Genomic DNA, 16883 nt, shown 5'->3' with positions numbered 1-16883 from the left:
TACACGAGTTCCCTCTTTCATGTCAGTTAGATTTATAACACTGCATACCTTATCTTGAAAAAGTCTCTGGACCATGATGTGTCAGTACATAACAGAATTTGTATAAGTGAAATGGTGCAAGAATGTGTCCAAGTGCAATGGTGTCAGAATGTGTCCTAGTGCAATGGTGCCAATTTCAATTAGGTGTTGACGCAAGCTACAAAATCAGAAAGAGTTAACGCAGACTGATGTCTGTCAGACTCCCAGTCCCAGACAGAGCAACTGTAAAAAAGATACAGATAAATTTTAAGTTTTCTTTCAGACCATGGCAAGGTGACAATAATCAATAATCTAGTTGAAGAACTGAAGGACCTTAAGTAAAACCTTCCCAGTGATTAATCCGAAGCCTTATTATAATTCATATACGGTAACAGATTCTTGAACAGTGGAATCCGCTTCAACCGAAACCTGCAGGACAACCAGATTTTCTTCAGTTTAGCAGCTGAGCTTTTGGTTTAGAGAGGTTGCTCAATTTTAAAAAGAAAAATAAATCTGGAATTATATTTTCTTTCGGGTTACCACTGGAGGCCTACTTGGATTAAGTGGAATCCACAGGATAAATATAAAAAGTTATGAGGAAGGACCTCAATGTTCACCACATCTACTTTGAATCAGAAGGAGTGAAAAGCTCCTCAAAAGTCTGAGGGGAACCTTCCTACTGAGACTATTTTACTTACTTGACTGACAGAACATTAGACTACAGACTACTTTCTCTATACTACATCAGAGTGGTGTTCATTTATTTAAAAATAAAAATATGTAGGCCTACATGTGCACCACTTATAACCAGCAATAATATAGTGTAACAGTCCTTTACCAAACAATGTCCCCCAGCACCCAAAGCATTAAATCCAAGCTAGGTGCTCTATACATAGAGGCCCATAAGCCCGACAGTCTTCACTTTTTAAGCATTGAGACAAAAGTTCAATTCCCACATGAGGAAGATATTAAATCTATTGAATACCTTTGAATGTTATTGCTGGGATATCCCACTCAGTGGGAATAACTAACAGGGTCAAAGCAGCCGACTTCTTAAACTATCAAATTTACACAGATGTGGGGTAAAACGTTCCAATTCAATTTTAAAAACAAGTTTTCAGTGACTCCAGCAACATTTCGAAGAAGCTTGATACAAACCAATATAATACAGTCCGTGCCGGCTTTAAGCACGCCGGCATAAAGCATGTTTCGGACTCAAGCACGCTAAACGGCTCTTACCGAATTTTTGCTATATATATAAATTAAATTACACGCCTTTAACTTTAAGCACGGTAACTTCGGCTTCGGGCACGTTTCATTTACAAGACAGTCAATACTTTCATGATGACCTAATCGAAGTTCGAACAGTCTACACCACATCTGTGAGTGTGTTGTTAAGAAGTGAAACACAAAGAACGCAAGTGATGGACACACACACGCGCGGAGAGGAAGGCAGAGAGATGCACACAGCCACGGGCATGGACATAGGATCTAGCCTAGGGCAAAGCTACTCACAGACAAAAAAATACAAAGAGAGTCGGGAAGACGAGAAAGGGATGCTGGCTGCGATTTCACCTTTGACCATCGCTATATAAACGTTCAGAGAACGTATAGCTCGCTATCCATTAATCCTGATTGTGCATCACGCGCAGGGTGGGATGAAGGCGGTGGTATGAATGTGGCAGGGCAGTGGTACGCACAGGCAGTGTGTAGGCCTAGTGTGCAGTATCATGACTGGCCGTCTAAATTAAGTTTTCGTTTCCCATTCGACCACAAAACAAAAACTAGAGTCTACCATGGCGGGTAAAAATAACAGTGCACACTTTTGCAGGACCGCTATACCCTAGGCCTACTTACAAGGGAAATAGCAGGAGAAATTTTCTACGTATGAAAATTTCTGGATTATGTCTACTTCGCACTCAAGCACGCTTCGGCATTAAGCACGCTTAAGCTTTCTCCCGGTGACCGTGCTTAAAGCCCGCATGGACTGTAAAAATATTTCCCTTTCGTAAAAGATTTGAACACATGTCCTAAGTAGATCATGAAATGTGGTAGCCCCACCACTCCACACTCAATACAACGGGCATGTACATTATGTCAATGTGGGCCTATATAACTATAAAATGAATTTTTATCTCTTGGAGAATTTTAGTACCACAACTTGTAAGGCAGCTTCAGACAGTCTCTGGCATTTGAATTTCTGTTTTACATCCGCATCGACACAATTTTGATTATTTAGAAGGCCGGCTGCTTCAACCCTGCCTTTCAGAGCCAACCGAGGCTGAGAGGGATGCCACATCCCAGCAGACGGACATAGATACTTGATAAAAAACCTCTGCACTCAAATCGAACCTTGATTTACATCTTTTTAGTTTTAGAAAAAGTTTTATGGCTTAGATTGAGCCTAATAACTTGAAACACAATAAGGCCATCTACGAGGGGCATAACAAAAGTTTTTACCTGACCATGAGAGACTAAAAGTAGAAAGCTGAAATTTGGTACTAAACTTAGTCTTTCTTAATGTAGTCGCCTCCCAGAGTTATACATGTTTGCCATCTGTGAATGACCTTGAAAAGACCCTGAGAGTAGAGGACCCTCTCTATGTCAGAAAACCAGCCCTCTACCGCTACTTTGATCTCATCATCACTTTTTTTACACCAAAATTTTATCACAGCATAGGATGGGCAATCAGTTCCATACGGCATGCATCTCCGTAAAAATATCCTGTAGTTACTTGCAAGGCGAGAACAAATATTTCATTACTGCACTGCCCTCAATTTTCTCCATTTTTATGTTGAAACTGGAGAACAACATATCCCCATTCACTTACACTGTGCTGGTCGTAAAACCAGAAATCTGAAATTCCCCAAAATTTAAATGCATTCTAGAAAGATGATTGTTGGCTTTCACCCCAAATTTCAGCTTTCTACCTTTATTCCTTCATGGTCAGGTAAAAAACTTTTGGTATGCCCCTCGTAAGTGCTGAAGATCAGAGGTGTTCGTTTAGTTTTAGTAAGTGTTTTACGGCACTTGCATCACAATAAGGTCATATAAATGATATAGGGAGATAAAGACGATAGATGTTTGATAGGAAAGAAGAAGCAAACCACACCAGAGCACCCGCCAACCACCTAGAGGTGTTACAAGAGAGTAGCAAACACAAAAAAGAAGGAGAAGAGATATATGGATCATTGGTGTTTGAGGAGAGAAGGAGCAAATCACACCAGAGCACCCGCAAACCACCTACACACCTGTGTTCAACAGTGTAGCGCTAAACCATTACAGCCCAGGCTGGAAGTCTTTCTCTTTACATTGAAAAAAGAAACAGGAACAAAATTTAATTAATTTACTATGTAAATCTGCCTAATATTTGGCAATCATTTTATTTAAATCTAAAGACAAAACCACACAAAACATGCAAAGATGTAATATAATAACAGCACAATAAAGTGGTTTAGACGAAAGTCCTCAGACAAGAACAGGACAAATTACAACAAAAAAAACCACAATATTTTTGTCACAATGGGCAAGATCCAGACATTGTTCTGTATTATTACTGGATTCTTTGGAAAAGATACGAATCTTACAATCATAGTTCATAGTCTATACAGAAGATCACAGCTAAAACAAAGTTTGGTACAATAGAACAGTGAGATTTTAAACATTATATTATATACTGCAATAGAAAACAACATTTCGCAGAGAGCATTAAAGTTTAAACACCAGAATTTTCATTTACAATGTGTACACTTAAACAGCTAAAAAAAGCACAATCATATTTTTTAATTCATTTTTTGAGGGGAGTGTCCGTAGTTGGAAACTGACTTTTTATCTACATAGGTGGCAGGGAGAAATGTGTTTGAAACGAAACCGTGATATAAAATGCCAGGTAGGAAAATACCATTCATTTCAATATTGACAAAAACTCAAAATCAGTGGAGAGCCAACAAATAGTTGGTTTTTGGAGTGAACAAGCCATGTGGCCGACTCTGTGCATGACCTGGACGGACAGTCACAGAACAGAATAATTATGTATGTATGTATATATATATAATACAGGCAGCAGTCAAGTAAGCTGCCTCTTCTCCTTACGTTTGTTTTGAGAGCACAGGTGCTCTGCTCTCTTATTCTTTAACGATCTTTTTACTGCAGAGTGCATTTAGATCAATCATATTTTATACCCTGCTTCTATTCCGGGTCAGTCTGTCGGGAGATTCAAACAGGCTTTGCATTGAGCTCAGTACTTCTCAAGTCATGCGTCTACTCTTTAGTATTCCTGCATTTCTCCTCATGGATTCTCTCCTCATAGGTTCACGTGGCTTCAGCAGGTAAAGGCTGAGACAGGTTTATCTATCCACTGAGATTTCATCCGCTTTTTTCAAAACCCTAGCTATCGAGTTCCCGTGAAGGAGCATTGTATATTACAACACAACATATTACCAGGAAAAATAAAGTATCCCAGTAAGAATTGCCTAATAAAGACAACACCGAGGAAAAAAATAAAAAAATAAAGGAAGGACTGCAAAATGGTACAACTGCAGAAATGCTCAAAGTTTAAAATCACGGTTTCTCATCCCTTCTTAGTCAACATGATCCTTTATTTTCAGAGCACTGCTTAAGCTTTCCAGCTTGACAACCTATTATCACTGCTATGCCTAATAAACACCTGCATTCGAAAATAAAATATGATTCTGTTTTCACAAGATAAGAATAGAACATTTCCTCACCAATCTCAAACATGAAAATAAAAAGGCATCATTTCTAAGGCAAAACAAGATTTTACAATCTTACGAGAGCAAATCTCAGTGGGACAGCTTCATCATATGCTTGAATGACATTTAAATTCACAAATTGACCAACAAAAATAGATCGTGTTTGTAATTGAAGTCCACCAAATCTGATATTCTAAATGAAAGATAGCATGTGACCAAAAATTGTTTAGTTAAAAAATAAGATGATGTCATAGTAAGGTCAGTTCTAAACTTGTCCAGTACCAAAGAAAACAAAAATGTGCACAGGAACTTGACAATTATTCCATGGTGTGGAGAAAAAGGAGGATAACTTACAAAAGTAACCGTTTGACAAAGGAAGACGCATTTTACACTAATTCAAGGTTCTTCACTCTGGATGAAAAGTCTGAACTTTGTGCGATAACGTCACAATGAGCTGATATTTTCTTACTTATATAAACCAACCTTTTTTTTTTCAAAAAATAACTAGGAAGCCAAAGATCTAGTAACAAGTTGCTATACAGAGCCGAAAGAACCCTGCTAATACTTCTATACCTTTTCCAAAAACAAGACAAGCTTCCTGTGAGTATGAGTGTGACCTATGAACTGTAACAGCCATTCTCTGGGACTGCTCAGCTTAGATAAACCTCACAACACACTTACTCATCAACTAGCCTCTATTCGGCTTCAACACTAAGATAATAAATAGATAATGTTACTTAAAAGTCTCATTCTCCTTTTTCTCTTTTGGCCAGTGCAATGCTAGTCACTGACTGACCCTCGTTCCTGGCTTTTCTTCCCATTAGGGCCATCAGAGCGGCAAACACAAATGTGAAGCCAACCATCCAAATAGAGCAACGAACTCGAAACTTGTCCAGAGATTTTTTCATCTGGCCACGCCTGCAATGGTTGAAAATGAAAACAGGGAGAATATGATTAAAAAGAGCTTACGATGCTTTTGATAATGCAATATTCTAACCAAAAAAGGGGTAAATATTCTCCTCACTAAGACTATATGAAGAGTTGAAATTATACGACTTCAAAACAGAAGAAGCTGTCATAGAAATTGTCAAATATTAGCAGAGGCGACAATTTTCCAGATAAATCTAGAAATCCTGATGTCTAAAATTGTCAAGTTTTTGTCCAACTTCAGGCTGATCATCATCAAAATAGCCTTGATGCAAGATGTATTACTGTATTTGACAATAAAATCCACTAATTTTGAGTCCCTGATAAAAATTTCAAAGTCTCCTTGGATTTGTCCACATTTCAACTCTATTTTATTATTGCAGCCTCCATTTCGTCACATTTACTTTAAAAATTCACAAATAGATCCTACACTATTTCTGGTTCATTTTTTGACCATTCAAAAACTCAAAGAAAAAACTCCACTTTCGTTTAATAGCCTCGTTTTTTAGTCATTCTAATCGGACATTCTGCCTAAATACAGAAATGCAAACCACAGCAAACACGGGCATTGGGAGCACATTTGGCAATTGAAACGCTGCTCTAGGTGTTAAATGGTTAACTTTCCAAGAACTGGAAAGTTATGATAAAAACAAAATGACAGTTAGCCATACATCATACATGTAACAATAAGTGCGGCAGTCTGCAAAAATCAGAAATTCGTCTCCACTGGACCAGTCAGTGGTGTGTGTAAGTTTTTACACAAGCAGGAAGAAAGACACATACAGCACCAATGAAAAGGACAGGAAAAAAATGATTTATCTTGGTATGTACTTTGTTGGGATTCTAAAAGTAATATAGAGAAAAGACTCCACAGACAATGGCTACCAATGGCATGCTACAGCGAACTTACAGTAATTTTTGCGACACACACAGGTCAGAAATATTAGTATTGGTTTAAAATTCAAATAAAACAACGTCTAGAATTATGCCCTAAAATTTTTGGAGAATCCCCCGAGATCTCAAAATCAACCCAGATTGACCATACCGCCTATTTTTGTCTATATCTCTCTACAACACGTTTTGCGACAAGTTCCTGATTTCTCCAGACCAGCTCACATAAATTGTAAATAAAGAAAATGGAACAACTCACGATATCCGCTCTGGAATATCAGCCACTGCAGGATAAGTCTTGGTCCATACCAGAATTTTTTGTTCAAATGGCGATGGCTTATAAGTACCTTCACCACCTGAGGTAAAAAAGGAAACAAAAGCATTTTGAATTAAAAAAAGACACGAATAAAGACTTTACCACTTATTGATAGAAATATAACTGTACAGCAGCAGTCTACCCCTTTAATGAATATCGGCCTTCTAAGTGGGATAGCACTAAACAGAGTAAGGTGGTAACCCACATTTTCAGTTTCCACTTACTACATATTATTAAATATTATGTTTGGTCAAGAAGTTTAACTAGTTCAAGTCCTTATCTCCTACAAGACACTCCAAGCAGCTTGCCGTCCGAATAGTTGTGCAGCTGAGCTGCTGGCACCTCAGGCCGATTCCTTTATGACAACTTTGATATCATATTGGTTTTTGGCAAAAACTAAACAGGTCCCTTTTAATAATAAAAATAAATAATAAACAGCATTTGTATAGCGCACATCCTTGTTCTGCAGCAAGCTCTATGCGCTTTACACTATATTATTACCCCAGCAGACCTTAGAACACCCAGAAACATTTTCATTTTCCCAGAAAGCATACAGTGCAAGCAGCTAATTAAGCGCTCAAACACAAACTTGACAAGATCTTTCACTGTCTATATAGTTGGGTACCCATTCCCACCTCGGAGAAGTGAGGAAAATTCGAGTAAAGTGCCTTTCACAAGGACACAAGCTCAGGCCCCTGACGGGATTCGAACCCACAACCTTACGTTTGCCAGTCTGAAAGCATAACCACTAGGCTACCGAGCCACAAGTTACAGAGTAACCTGAATTTCTTTCATTAGACGATGAACAATAAAAACTTCTTTTATTTTGACTTCATGACTTTAAGATTTTGTACTAAAAGAGGGCTCGAGAGATAAAAATCAATTAGTAGTAAAAACTAACTACTCAAGTTTGTAAATGGTCAACAGAGGCGTAAGGCCACTGTAAAACTCAATGGCATTCTCCGGTTTTGGCCCGAAGGCCAAGAGTACTGAATGTCGATACTGACTTAAATATTCAGTATCAATGTTTGATCCGAAAGAGAGCAAGAGATGCGCTGCTATTTTTTAGTACAAAATGAGAAGTAATATTTCACTTATCTTTAACAAGGGGGGTTTCAGGGGGGCTTGCCCTCCCGACCAAATAAAATGGAGGGTTTCAGGGGTGCATGCCCCCCCCCCCCCCCCCCCCCGGATTTAACCACAATTTGATGTTTTGCAATTAGGTTTGATTAATGTTATCTCTTGCCCACCGCATATGAAACATCATATCGGCACGTGTGTCGAAAAGTAATCGTTTAGAACCTGAAGTACCTAATCGTCTGTGGAGCCAAAACCCACACTCCATAGTCATCGTTGGGGCCAAAACTGGATTATCTTCCCAACTCAATAGTACAAGGGTACTGAAACTGATAATGTAAGAAAGTACACATTTTATTAATTTATGATAATTTATCATTTTCGTTTTTACAACAATGAATGCAATGACAATAAGGCTATAGTTATTGGTCTAATGCTTGCTTTTCTGCATCAAAGGGTGTGACATAGTACAAAACAAGGTTAACAAGCAAAAGATTCAAGATTTTAGCCATATATTATAATCTCGAGCCATCAAAAATAAAGGATTTATTCAGCATTTTTAAAACAAATATCTTATATATGTCAAACATTAACACTTTTGGCATGGTGATTACTGTTGGTAGGTAGAATGACCTTACAGAGCCAAATTTTAATTCTCTGTACTAACTTGTGAGCGTTACAGTCCTTCTTATGCACTACATTCAGGTCTCCAATATTTTAAGATTTTGTAAAATAAAAAAGGCCTAAAACTCCAACTGTGTACCATACACAGCAAAAATGCCTCTGTAAGGTCATGCCACCTGTACAAACGGCCACTTTCCATTTCCCCCCTTGCGTTTTTTCTATTTAATTTAACTGTGTAAAATGGCAACTGTCCAATGCGGCCATGGCCACCATATTTTAACACACAACCCCTATTAGACTAAGCAGTAACACCTGTCTTAGGCGGTCACCTCAGGGACTCCAATACATTTTGTCATAAATTGTGCATTGGCCCCTGGCGTTGTGGGCGAGCCGTCATAATCTAATCACCTGTCGTTGTTCTTAGGTAGTCCCTCCAACCGATCATGTTGCGTAGGCCCCTCCCACTGTTGACCAATAGGTACCAATTTTCAGCTGCTGGTGAGGTAAGCGTGTGATCCCTCATAACCCATAAGCCCCGCCCAGAACTCACGACACAAATCGTAAGTGAGATGAGTGGTCACTGTTTACCCAGTCTGTAACAAAGTAACAATGGACGTCAACATGAACTTGAGATATAAAAGCGTCGCTTGTTCTCCAAGTGGTGGCGACCCATGTGTTTGTTTTAACATGGCACTCAGTCCTCCTCGTCTGATACATTTCGTTTTATTGTCACCCTTGCGCAAAATCAGCAACAAAATACAAAAACAAAATACAAACCAACAACAACAACAATGCGACTTCTTTCGATTGGGACCTCAGATGGGAATGGTTTGTTTTCTTCATCTTGATCAGTCCTGCCTAAGATGGCCACCTGTCTTATACGGCCACTTTTCTCCTCGACAATGGGTGGCCATCTCACACAGGTTTGACTGTATGTGTATAAAAGACTGTGTGCAAATTTGAATAAATTCTGACAGTTACTTTCTGAAACGTACTCAAAATAGTGTTGCAACCTGGTCAGATAAACAATTCTGAGAAAACTGCAAAGAGAGGTAATTTTTTGTGAAGATTTTCCTATCGTACATGCTACTTCTCTCAAAATGCATTTTCCAGCTACAATCAAACCTGTGTAAAACAGCCACCCATTGTCATTGAGAAAAATGGCCGTCTAACACAGGTGGCCATCTTAGGCAGGACTGATCAAATTGAAGAAAGCAAATCATTTCCTTCCGAGGTCCAAACTGGGGCAGATCTCAGGATTAGGACTGCCGTAAGGCTAATTCAAAAGGGGTTTTGTTTTCTTTTTAAAAAGGGTGGTGGGTGGTGTAAGAAGGGTTTTTTGTTGTTTTGTTTTTTGGTAAGCTTTCCTTAAGTTGCTGATTTTGTGCAAGGGTGAAATAAACTAAATATATGTAAGTAAGACGATGAAAACCGAGTGCCATGGTAAAACAAACTACAAACACATGGTTTGCTACCACTCGGAGAACGAGCAACACAATTTATGCACGAGTTGTGGGCGGGGCTTATATTATGACGGATCACGCTTCCCTCACCAGCAGTTGAAAATTTATTGTTAGGCCTAGATCTTCCAATTGGTCAATTTGGGTAAAACATTCATTGGATGGACTAACAATAACGACAGGTGACTGAATTATGACGGCCCATCCACAGCATGAGGGGCCAATTCAAAATTTATGGCAAAGTCACAAAGCGTCGGGCAATGAGTGACCACTCCTGGCCGCCTGAGGCAGGTAAATTTGACAGTGGGTTGATAATTTAAAATAAAGTGGCTGCGGCCACGTTGGACAGGTGACCGTTTTACACAGTTAAATTATAAGAAAAAACACAAGGGGGGGAATGGAAAGTGGCCGTTTGTACAGGTGGCTGTCATGGCAGGTTCGACTGTATTTATTAGTTTGATAAAGAAATTAGGCTTCTAAAGATGGATTCTTGATATAGAGTAAGAAAATCCAAAATCCGAAAAATGATATTTTTTTCAATATATGTTTTACTGATTTAACTCATTCGCTACGCCGAGCCGTGGGGGGGGGGGGGGGGGGGTGGCGGCGCGGCTAAAGTGCCGTCAGTACGCTTAGCCGCCCCCGGCGGCTCCAGAACCAATCTTCAATTTTAGCTTAGATTCTATTCCAATCCACATATCCATGTTAAAATAAAGGTCATAATATAATGTTGACTTCCGGGTCAAGCATTTCCACTGAAAATCGGGAGTTAAGATTCAGTTTTGAAACGCGATTTCGTAGTTTATTCGACTTTGTTTTATCGCGATGCCAAAATTATAGCCTGGGCACCAGTCTTAGTAATTTTACACAACAAAATCTATCATTATTTTGCCCACTAAAGAAATGTACGACTCTTTTTTATAATATTGATACGATTGGACTCATATATTGCCAATGCACTGTTATTGAGAAATCAATATTTTTGAGTGCTAGATCTAGATCTAGGTCTAGATCTAAATTGTCAAAAAAAAATTTCTCCCCAAAATCACTACTTTTGGATGAAATTACACAAAAGTGCCACTCAAGACATGTATAGGTTTATTCCAAATGCAATTCTGAATAATTCCATACAAGATACAAGTGGGTTTTTTTCTGGTTGTGATCGTTTTTCAAGATTATAAAAACATTTTTTTTTTTTTTCAATATCGGGGGGGCTCTCGTGGCCTTGAGGTTAAGGTGTTGGCCTCTCATTCAAAGGTCCCGGGATCGATTCCGGGTAGCGACCAAAATATTTTCTTCTCTAAAATTGTCTCCTTTCACATCCTTTCCTGATCTCTAACAATGTTCTGTTGTCTGCTTTCAATTCCACTTTCTCCCCCACCCCCTCACCTCCTTTGCCCCCTCCTCTGGGCTCCTGACTCTTTCTGCAGCCTTTCTACTGCTACTCCTTGGCTCCTCCTAACTGCTGTCTTTCTGCCACACCCCTGATCTTCTGGTAGGAAAGATCTACACCTAGCCTTCTCGGACAAGGGCGAAAAATCTCGGCCGTGTGCAAGTTGCGCACGTTAAAGATCCCTTGGTGGTCTAAAATCGATAAGAGTAGGCTTCGGCCGCCACCCGAGCAAAATTCAAAATTTCCTACCAACGAAAAAGTATTAGGTGTGTCCCGCGCGCTCATATGACCTTATGCAGTTGCGAGCGCCGTAAAACCCTATACTAAACAAACAAACAAACATTCAATATCAGATGTTTTGATCCAATTGTACAAATATTATGGAATGTATATAAATAACTGCAAACTTTTCAATATTTTCCAGTTCTATATTCATTTATGGTTATTTTGATGTATCGTTTTTGACTAGGTGCAAACATATTTTGTGAGTTTCACCAAAGATTATTAATTTTATATTTTCAAATTCTATCCGCATCCAATCAAAATTGTGTTGCATAATTGCCTCTTACAGGAACCAAAGTTGAAAAATACATAAATAAACATAACAGATGTATTCTAAAAACCATATTGAAAATATTGGTATATAATACATTGATATTTATTTGAATGGGAGTGTATACAGACCCGGTAACCAGGAACAAAGTCACAAAGTATACAGACCCGGTAGGGGAACTCTTTTGTGATTTCGGAAAGTTTCAGCGCCCTCTTGGCTCAGGGTAAAACTAGGTTCTTCTAGATCTATGGCCTAGGTCTAGATCTAGACCGACAGATATAAATCATTGATCTAATTTCGAGGCTAGCCTAGATCTAGATGTCTAGATCTAAAATCTAGAGATCTAGAATCTAGATCTCAATCTAAATGAAGATTGCAGATGTCTTTTCGATGAACGATCGTTTTTTCCCCCGTTTTGGAGTTGGAGGAATCACAATTTGAAGCAAAGAACAATGTCATAATTTAAATCGAGTAGTCACCCTCTCTCTCTCTCTCTCTCTCTCTCTCTCTCTTTCTCTCTCCTTCCTCTGTCTCTGTGTATCGCTCGCATTTTCTTTTTCTTTGTTTGTCTCTGTCTTTCTTTCTCCCCACCTATTTCCCACTCTATCTTTCTCTCGTTCCCTCCTGCCAACTGTGTCATACATTTTGCTAGCACTTCCCTCTGCTCTCTGCTCTCTCCTCTCTCTCTCTCTCTCTCACACACACACACATTACCGGGTCTGGGCGCTGAAACTTTCCAAAATCACAAAAGAGTTCCCCTACCGGGCCTGTATACTTCGTGACTTTGTTCCTGGTTACCGGGTCTGTATACACTTCATATTTGAATTTGTGGCCCCAAAGACCTTTTAACTGCTCACTAGTCATCATCTCATTCGCCCTCCCGAAAAAAATTCGTCCACAAGCCGAAAATAATACGTAGCGAATGAGTTTTAAACAGTGGATCCCCTTTGATCTAAATATAAAAAATTAAGGCTATTGTTAGGGGACCGTACGCCCCAATAGCGTTTGGCGCTAGGGGACCATACGCCCCCATAGTGTTTGGCGCTAGGGGACCGTACGTCCTTTGTGCTGAGGCTTGGTGTTACGGGACAGTGCGCAGATACGTGCATGCATCCAAAAATACTGGAGGAAAACGGCCAGTTTAACGAAGTTCCTGACGTAAGGAGTTATTACCAAGAGAATGATTAAAATATCTGAATATGATTGTGAGGTATCCTGTGCACCCACATTGTTGTTATGTGTCAATAAAAGAAATCAAAGCGAGGGAGGGGAGGGAGGGAAGGAGGGAGGGAGGGAGGGAAGGAGGGAGAGAGGGAGAGAGAGAGAGAGAGAGAGAGAGAGAGAGACAGACAGACAGACAGACAGACAGAGAGAGAGAGAGACAGAGAGAGAGAGAGACAGAGAGAGAGAGAGACAGAGAGAGAGAGAGAGAGAGAGAGAGAGAGAGAGAGAGAGAGAGAGAGAGAATAAAGCTATTAGATTGAGAAGAGATCATTAATCATGTAACGCCTTGGGTGGAATATGAGTTAAGAGTGCAAATTAAGTTAATAGTATACCAACTTACGCCTATAGTGCGGTCAAAAATGCACGGCGCAACTTATTGTGAAATATCTCCTTACCTATCGAACATAGATTCTCCAACTTTTGCACAGTGACTTATATCAATTTGTCTTAACAGGGGGATATTTTTTCAAACTCCTGCACACTGCATTCTAGAAAATTCCTTAATAAGTACTAATAAAAAATCCCAGTCAATTGTTTCTACAAATTAAAATTTTTTTACAGCTCAGGCAATATTGCTTTTAAAAGCAAGTCTGTCATTTTTTTCCAATCGCAATAGCATGCATGCTTATTGAACGTATGTTTAGGAAACCTTTAGTGTAAAAAGAATGTGAACAAGTGTAATTGGCGAGCTAAGACGTAGGCCATATTATGCGTATGCAAAATGTGTGAGAGAAGCGGGAAGTGCTATGAACAATCACATTTTTCACATGATGGAGATTTATAGGCCTAGTATTTTATATAAATTTATGAAGAACATTTTTTTTTATCGAGCCTCAATTGTTGTGAAAAAATATAATTCAGTTAAGACCTTTTTTTTTATACAAACTGCTGTGCAAAGTATGGGTGACATTGATTCTCCGGTTAAAGAGATATTTGAGGAAAAGTTGAGTCACGAATTTTTGACCGCACTATAGTTACACGACACCTGCGCGCAAAAGTAGTCCAGTTATACTAATGTTGTTTTATTATTAATGTGGACAGGCGTATAATATTATATGTGATGCGCTTGCAAATAAACTTTATTTCGTCTGTGCTTGGTTCACAACCCGACGTTCTGTCAAGTCTCTACAATAGTTTGCTTCGCTTTTCATCTACCTTTTCCAAGCTGTCTTCTTTTTCCTTTCTTTTCTTGTTATTGTTATTGTCACTGAATATGAGTTGATCTTCCGTCTTGCGCGCTATCAAGACTTAGTGCGTGCTCAGGCGTGTTCTCTCACGCAAAAGTGAGTAAATTTGCAGCGTTTACTAGCGTCATTAAATGGGGCTTAGGGGCCTATTTCTTTTAGGTCGCAAAGCTTAAAAATGCACCTGCGCACACACACTATTATCCTACTCATTTTTGTCACAACCATTCCCTTTGTGTAAATTTGTTCATCTCTTTCTTTCTCTCACGAACACCCCCCCCCCCCTCCCTCATCTCTCTCTCTCTCTCTCTAACACACACACACAGACACACACACACAAACACACACACATACTCACACTTTTTCTCCCTCTCCCTCTCCCACTCCTTCTTACTTTCTTTCTTTCTTTCTCTATTCCTTTCTGTCTGTTTTTCACACACACACACACACACACACACACACACACACACACACACACACACACACACACACACACTCTCTCTCTCTTTTCTCTCACTCTCTCTTTTCTCTCTCTCTTTCTCTCTCTCTTTCTCTCTCTTTCCCTCTCTCTCTCTTTCCCTCTCTCTCTCTCTCTCTTTCCCTCTCTCTCTCTCTCTCTCTCTCTCTCTCTCTCTCTCTCTCTCTCTCTCTCTCTCTCTCTTTCTCTCCCTCCCTCTCTTTGATTTCTTTTATTGACACATAACAACAACTTGGGTGCAGACGTGAGCAAATGTCAAAATTTGGTTCACCCACAGCCACTGGATACCTCACAATCGTATTCAGATATTTTAAACATTCTCCTAGTCCTAGTAATAACTCCTTACGTCAGGAGCTTCGTTAAAGTGACCGTTCTCCTCCAGTATTTTTGCAAAGTCCAGATGCATGCATATCTGCGTACGGTCCCGTAACACCACGCCCTAGCGCAGGTAGGACGTACGGTTCCCTAGCGCCAAACACTATGGGGGCGTACGGTCCCCTAGCGCCAAGCGCTATTGGGGCGTACGGTCCCCTAACATGCACAATTAGGCCCTACTAGCTTTATTCTGAGCTGTTGTCATTACTATCACCATTATAATATAAAATGCACTGAGACTGAGTAGCATTGTCAAGTTGAAATTGTTGAGAGCTTTATTGACCATTTCAGTATTTCAGAATTCCTGTTAAAAAAATGCAGAGTCGGTGATAGATACTAGATCTAGATCTAGATCTAGATCTAGGAAGTGGCTATTCTCATCCGGGGTGAGAATAGAACGATCGACCTCTCACCCCGGGTGAGACTTGCGACTGTAGGCTATTCTCACCCGGTTTGAAACAAGACCTGTTTTTCCTAATTTCGGAATACTTTCTATCGATGTGGATGATCAAATTGATAAAAGCCAAGAAAAAATTACATTATAGCACAAAAGTAAGCTAATTTGATCGTCTTCAAAGATGCTATATGACTATTTCACTGTTCGAATCGAGCCGAACTACGCGGGTCGCCATTTTGTTTTGCCCGGAAGTTCTCGCAAGATCTACTCCCCCCCTTTCTCTCTCTCTCTGTCTCTTTCTGAATACTGTCTATCGGTGTGGACGATCAAATTGACCAAAACAAAGTTAAAAAATGATGTTAAAACACAAAAGTAAATTAATATGGTTGTCTACAAAGATGCTACGGCTATTTAACTTTTCGAATCGAGCCGAACTACGCGGGTCGCCATTTTGTTTTGACCGGAAGTTCTCGCGCTACTCCTCTCTCTCTCTCTCTTTCTCTCTCCACTGCCCACAGACAAAATTGTACGCTTTTAGTAGGCTACAGTTATAAATTGTAATGGAACGTTTGTTCACGGCACAGAATTCTACAATTTTTCTGTTATCACAGTGTAGAATTCTGTGGTTTAGGGTGAACGCAACATTGGTTGGCCTAGATCTAGGCTATAACGGTGAACGCGCACCGGGTGAGAATAGCCAAAAGACTCGCCTGCACTATTCTCACCCCGGGTGAGAATAGAGGTGGCCATAGATCTTATATCATGGCCACAGTCACAGCCTACAGTACAGTAGGTTTGAATATTGATTGAATCAATGAATATCCAGCCTTTCAGCTCTGGTTCAATAAAATTACTCACCATCAACTATGTTGTGCCGTTTAGAGAGCAACTGAGGTGTCGATCTTGATCTGCTGGCTTTTTTTGCCATCAATGAATCCCATGTCATGATACTTTTACATCTGCTTTGAGCTGGTTTAGGGACTTCAGGAGAAATCTGTCGCCTCAGTAAATTTATAACTTGAAAATGAATGCTCTTCGTTCGAAACATGTTTGCAGATTGACCGTGAGCCGGTTGACTTGTCGTACTAAAGTCTACTTTTGATTTTACAGAGTTTCAGTTGCAGGATTACAGGATCCCGGATACAGAGATCTTCAGTCTAGTTTTGTTTTCTCGAACAGAAAACAGAGGACATCACGCAATCATGACAAAGTCGAAAGGAGTAGAGTTATCTTATCCTAACGTATCCGTACCGA

At 39.7% G+C, this 16883-nt stretch overlaps 1 protein-coding gene across 1 annotated transcript; it reads right to left on the bottom strand.

Annotated features, from left to right (window-relative positions):
- Positions 1-3359: 3359 nt before the first annotated feature.
- LOC101857116 (protein FAM162A) lies at positions 3360-16853 on the bottom strand. Its single transcript, XM_005098600.2, has 3 exons — positions 16488-16853; positions 6808-6904; positions 3360-5648 (listed from the first exon to the last, which is right to left on the bottom strand). The coding sequence occupies exons 1-3, from the start codon at positions 16675-16677 to the stop codon at positions 5477-5479; spliced, it is 459 nt and encodes a 152-aa protein (XP_005098657.1). The 5' UTR covers positions 16678-16853; the 3' UTR covers positions 3360-5476.
- Positions 16854-16883: the final 30 nt, after the last annotated feature.

Source organism: Aplysia californica, unplaced genomic scaffold, assembly GCF_000002075.1.
Source record: "Aplysia californica isolate F4 #8 unplaced genomic scaffold, AplCal3.0 scaffold00187, whole genome shotgun sequence".
Lineage (NCBI taxonomy): Eukaryota > Metazoa > Mollusca > Gastropoda > Aplysiida > Aplysiidae > Aplysia > Aplysia californica.
The sequence above is the reverse complement of the archived record's forward strand: the minus strand, read 5'-3'. Positions and strand labels throughout refer to the sequence as shown.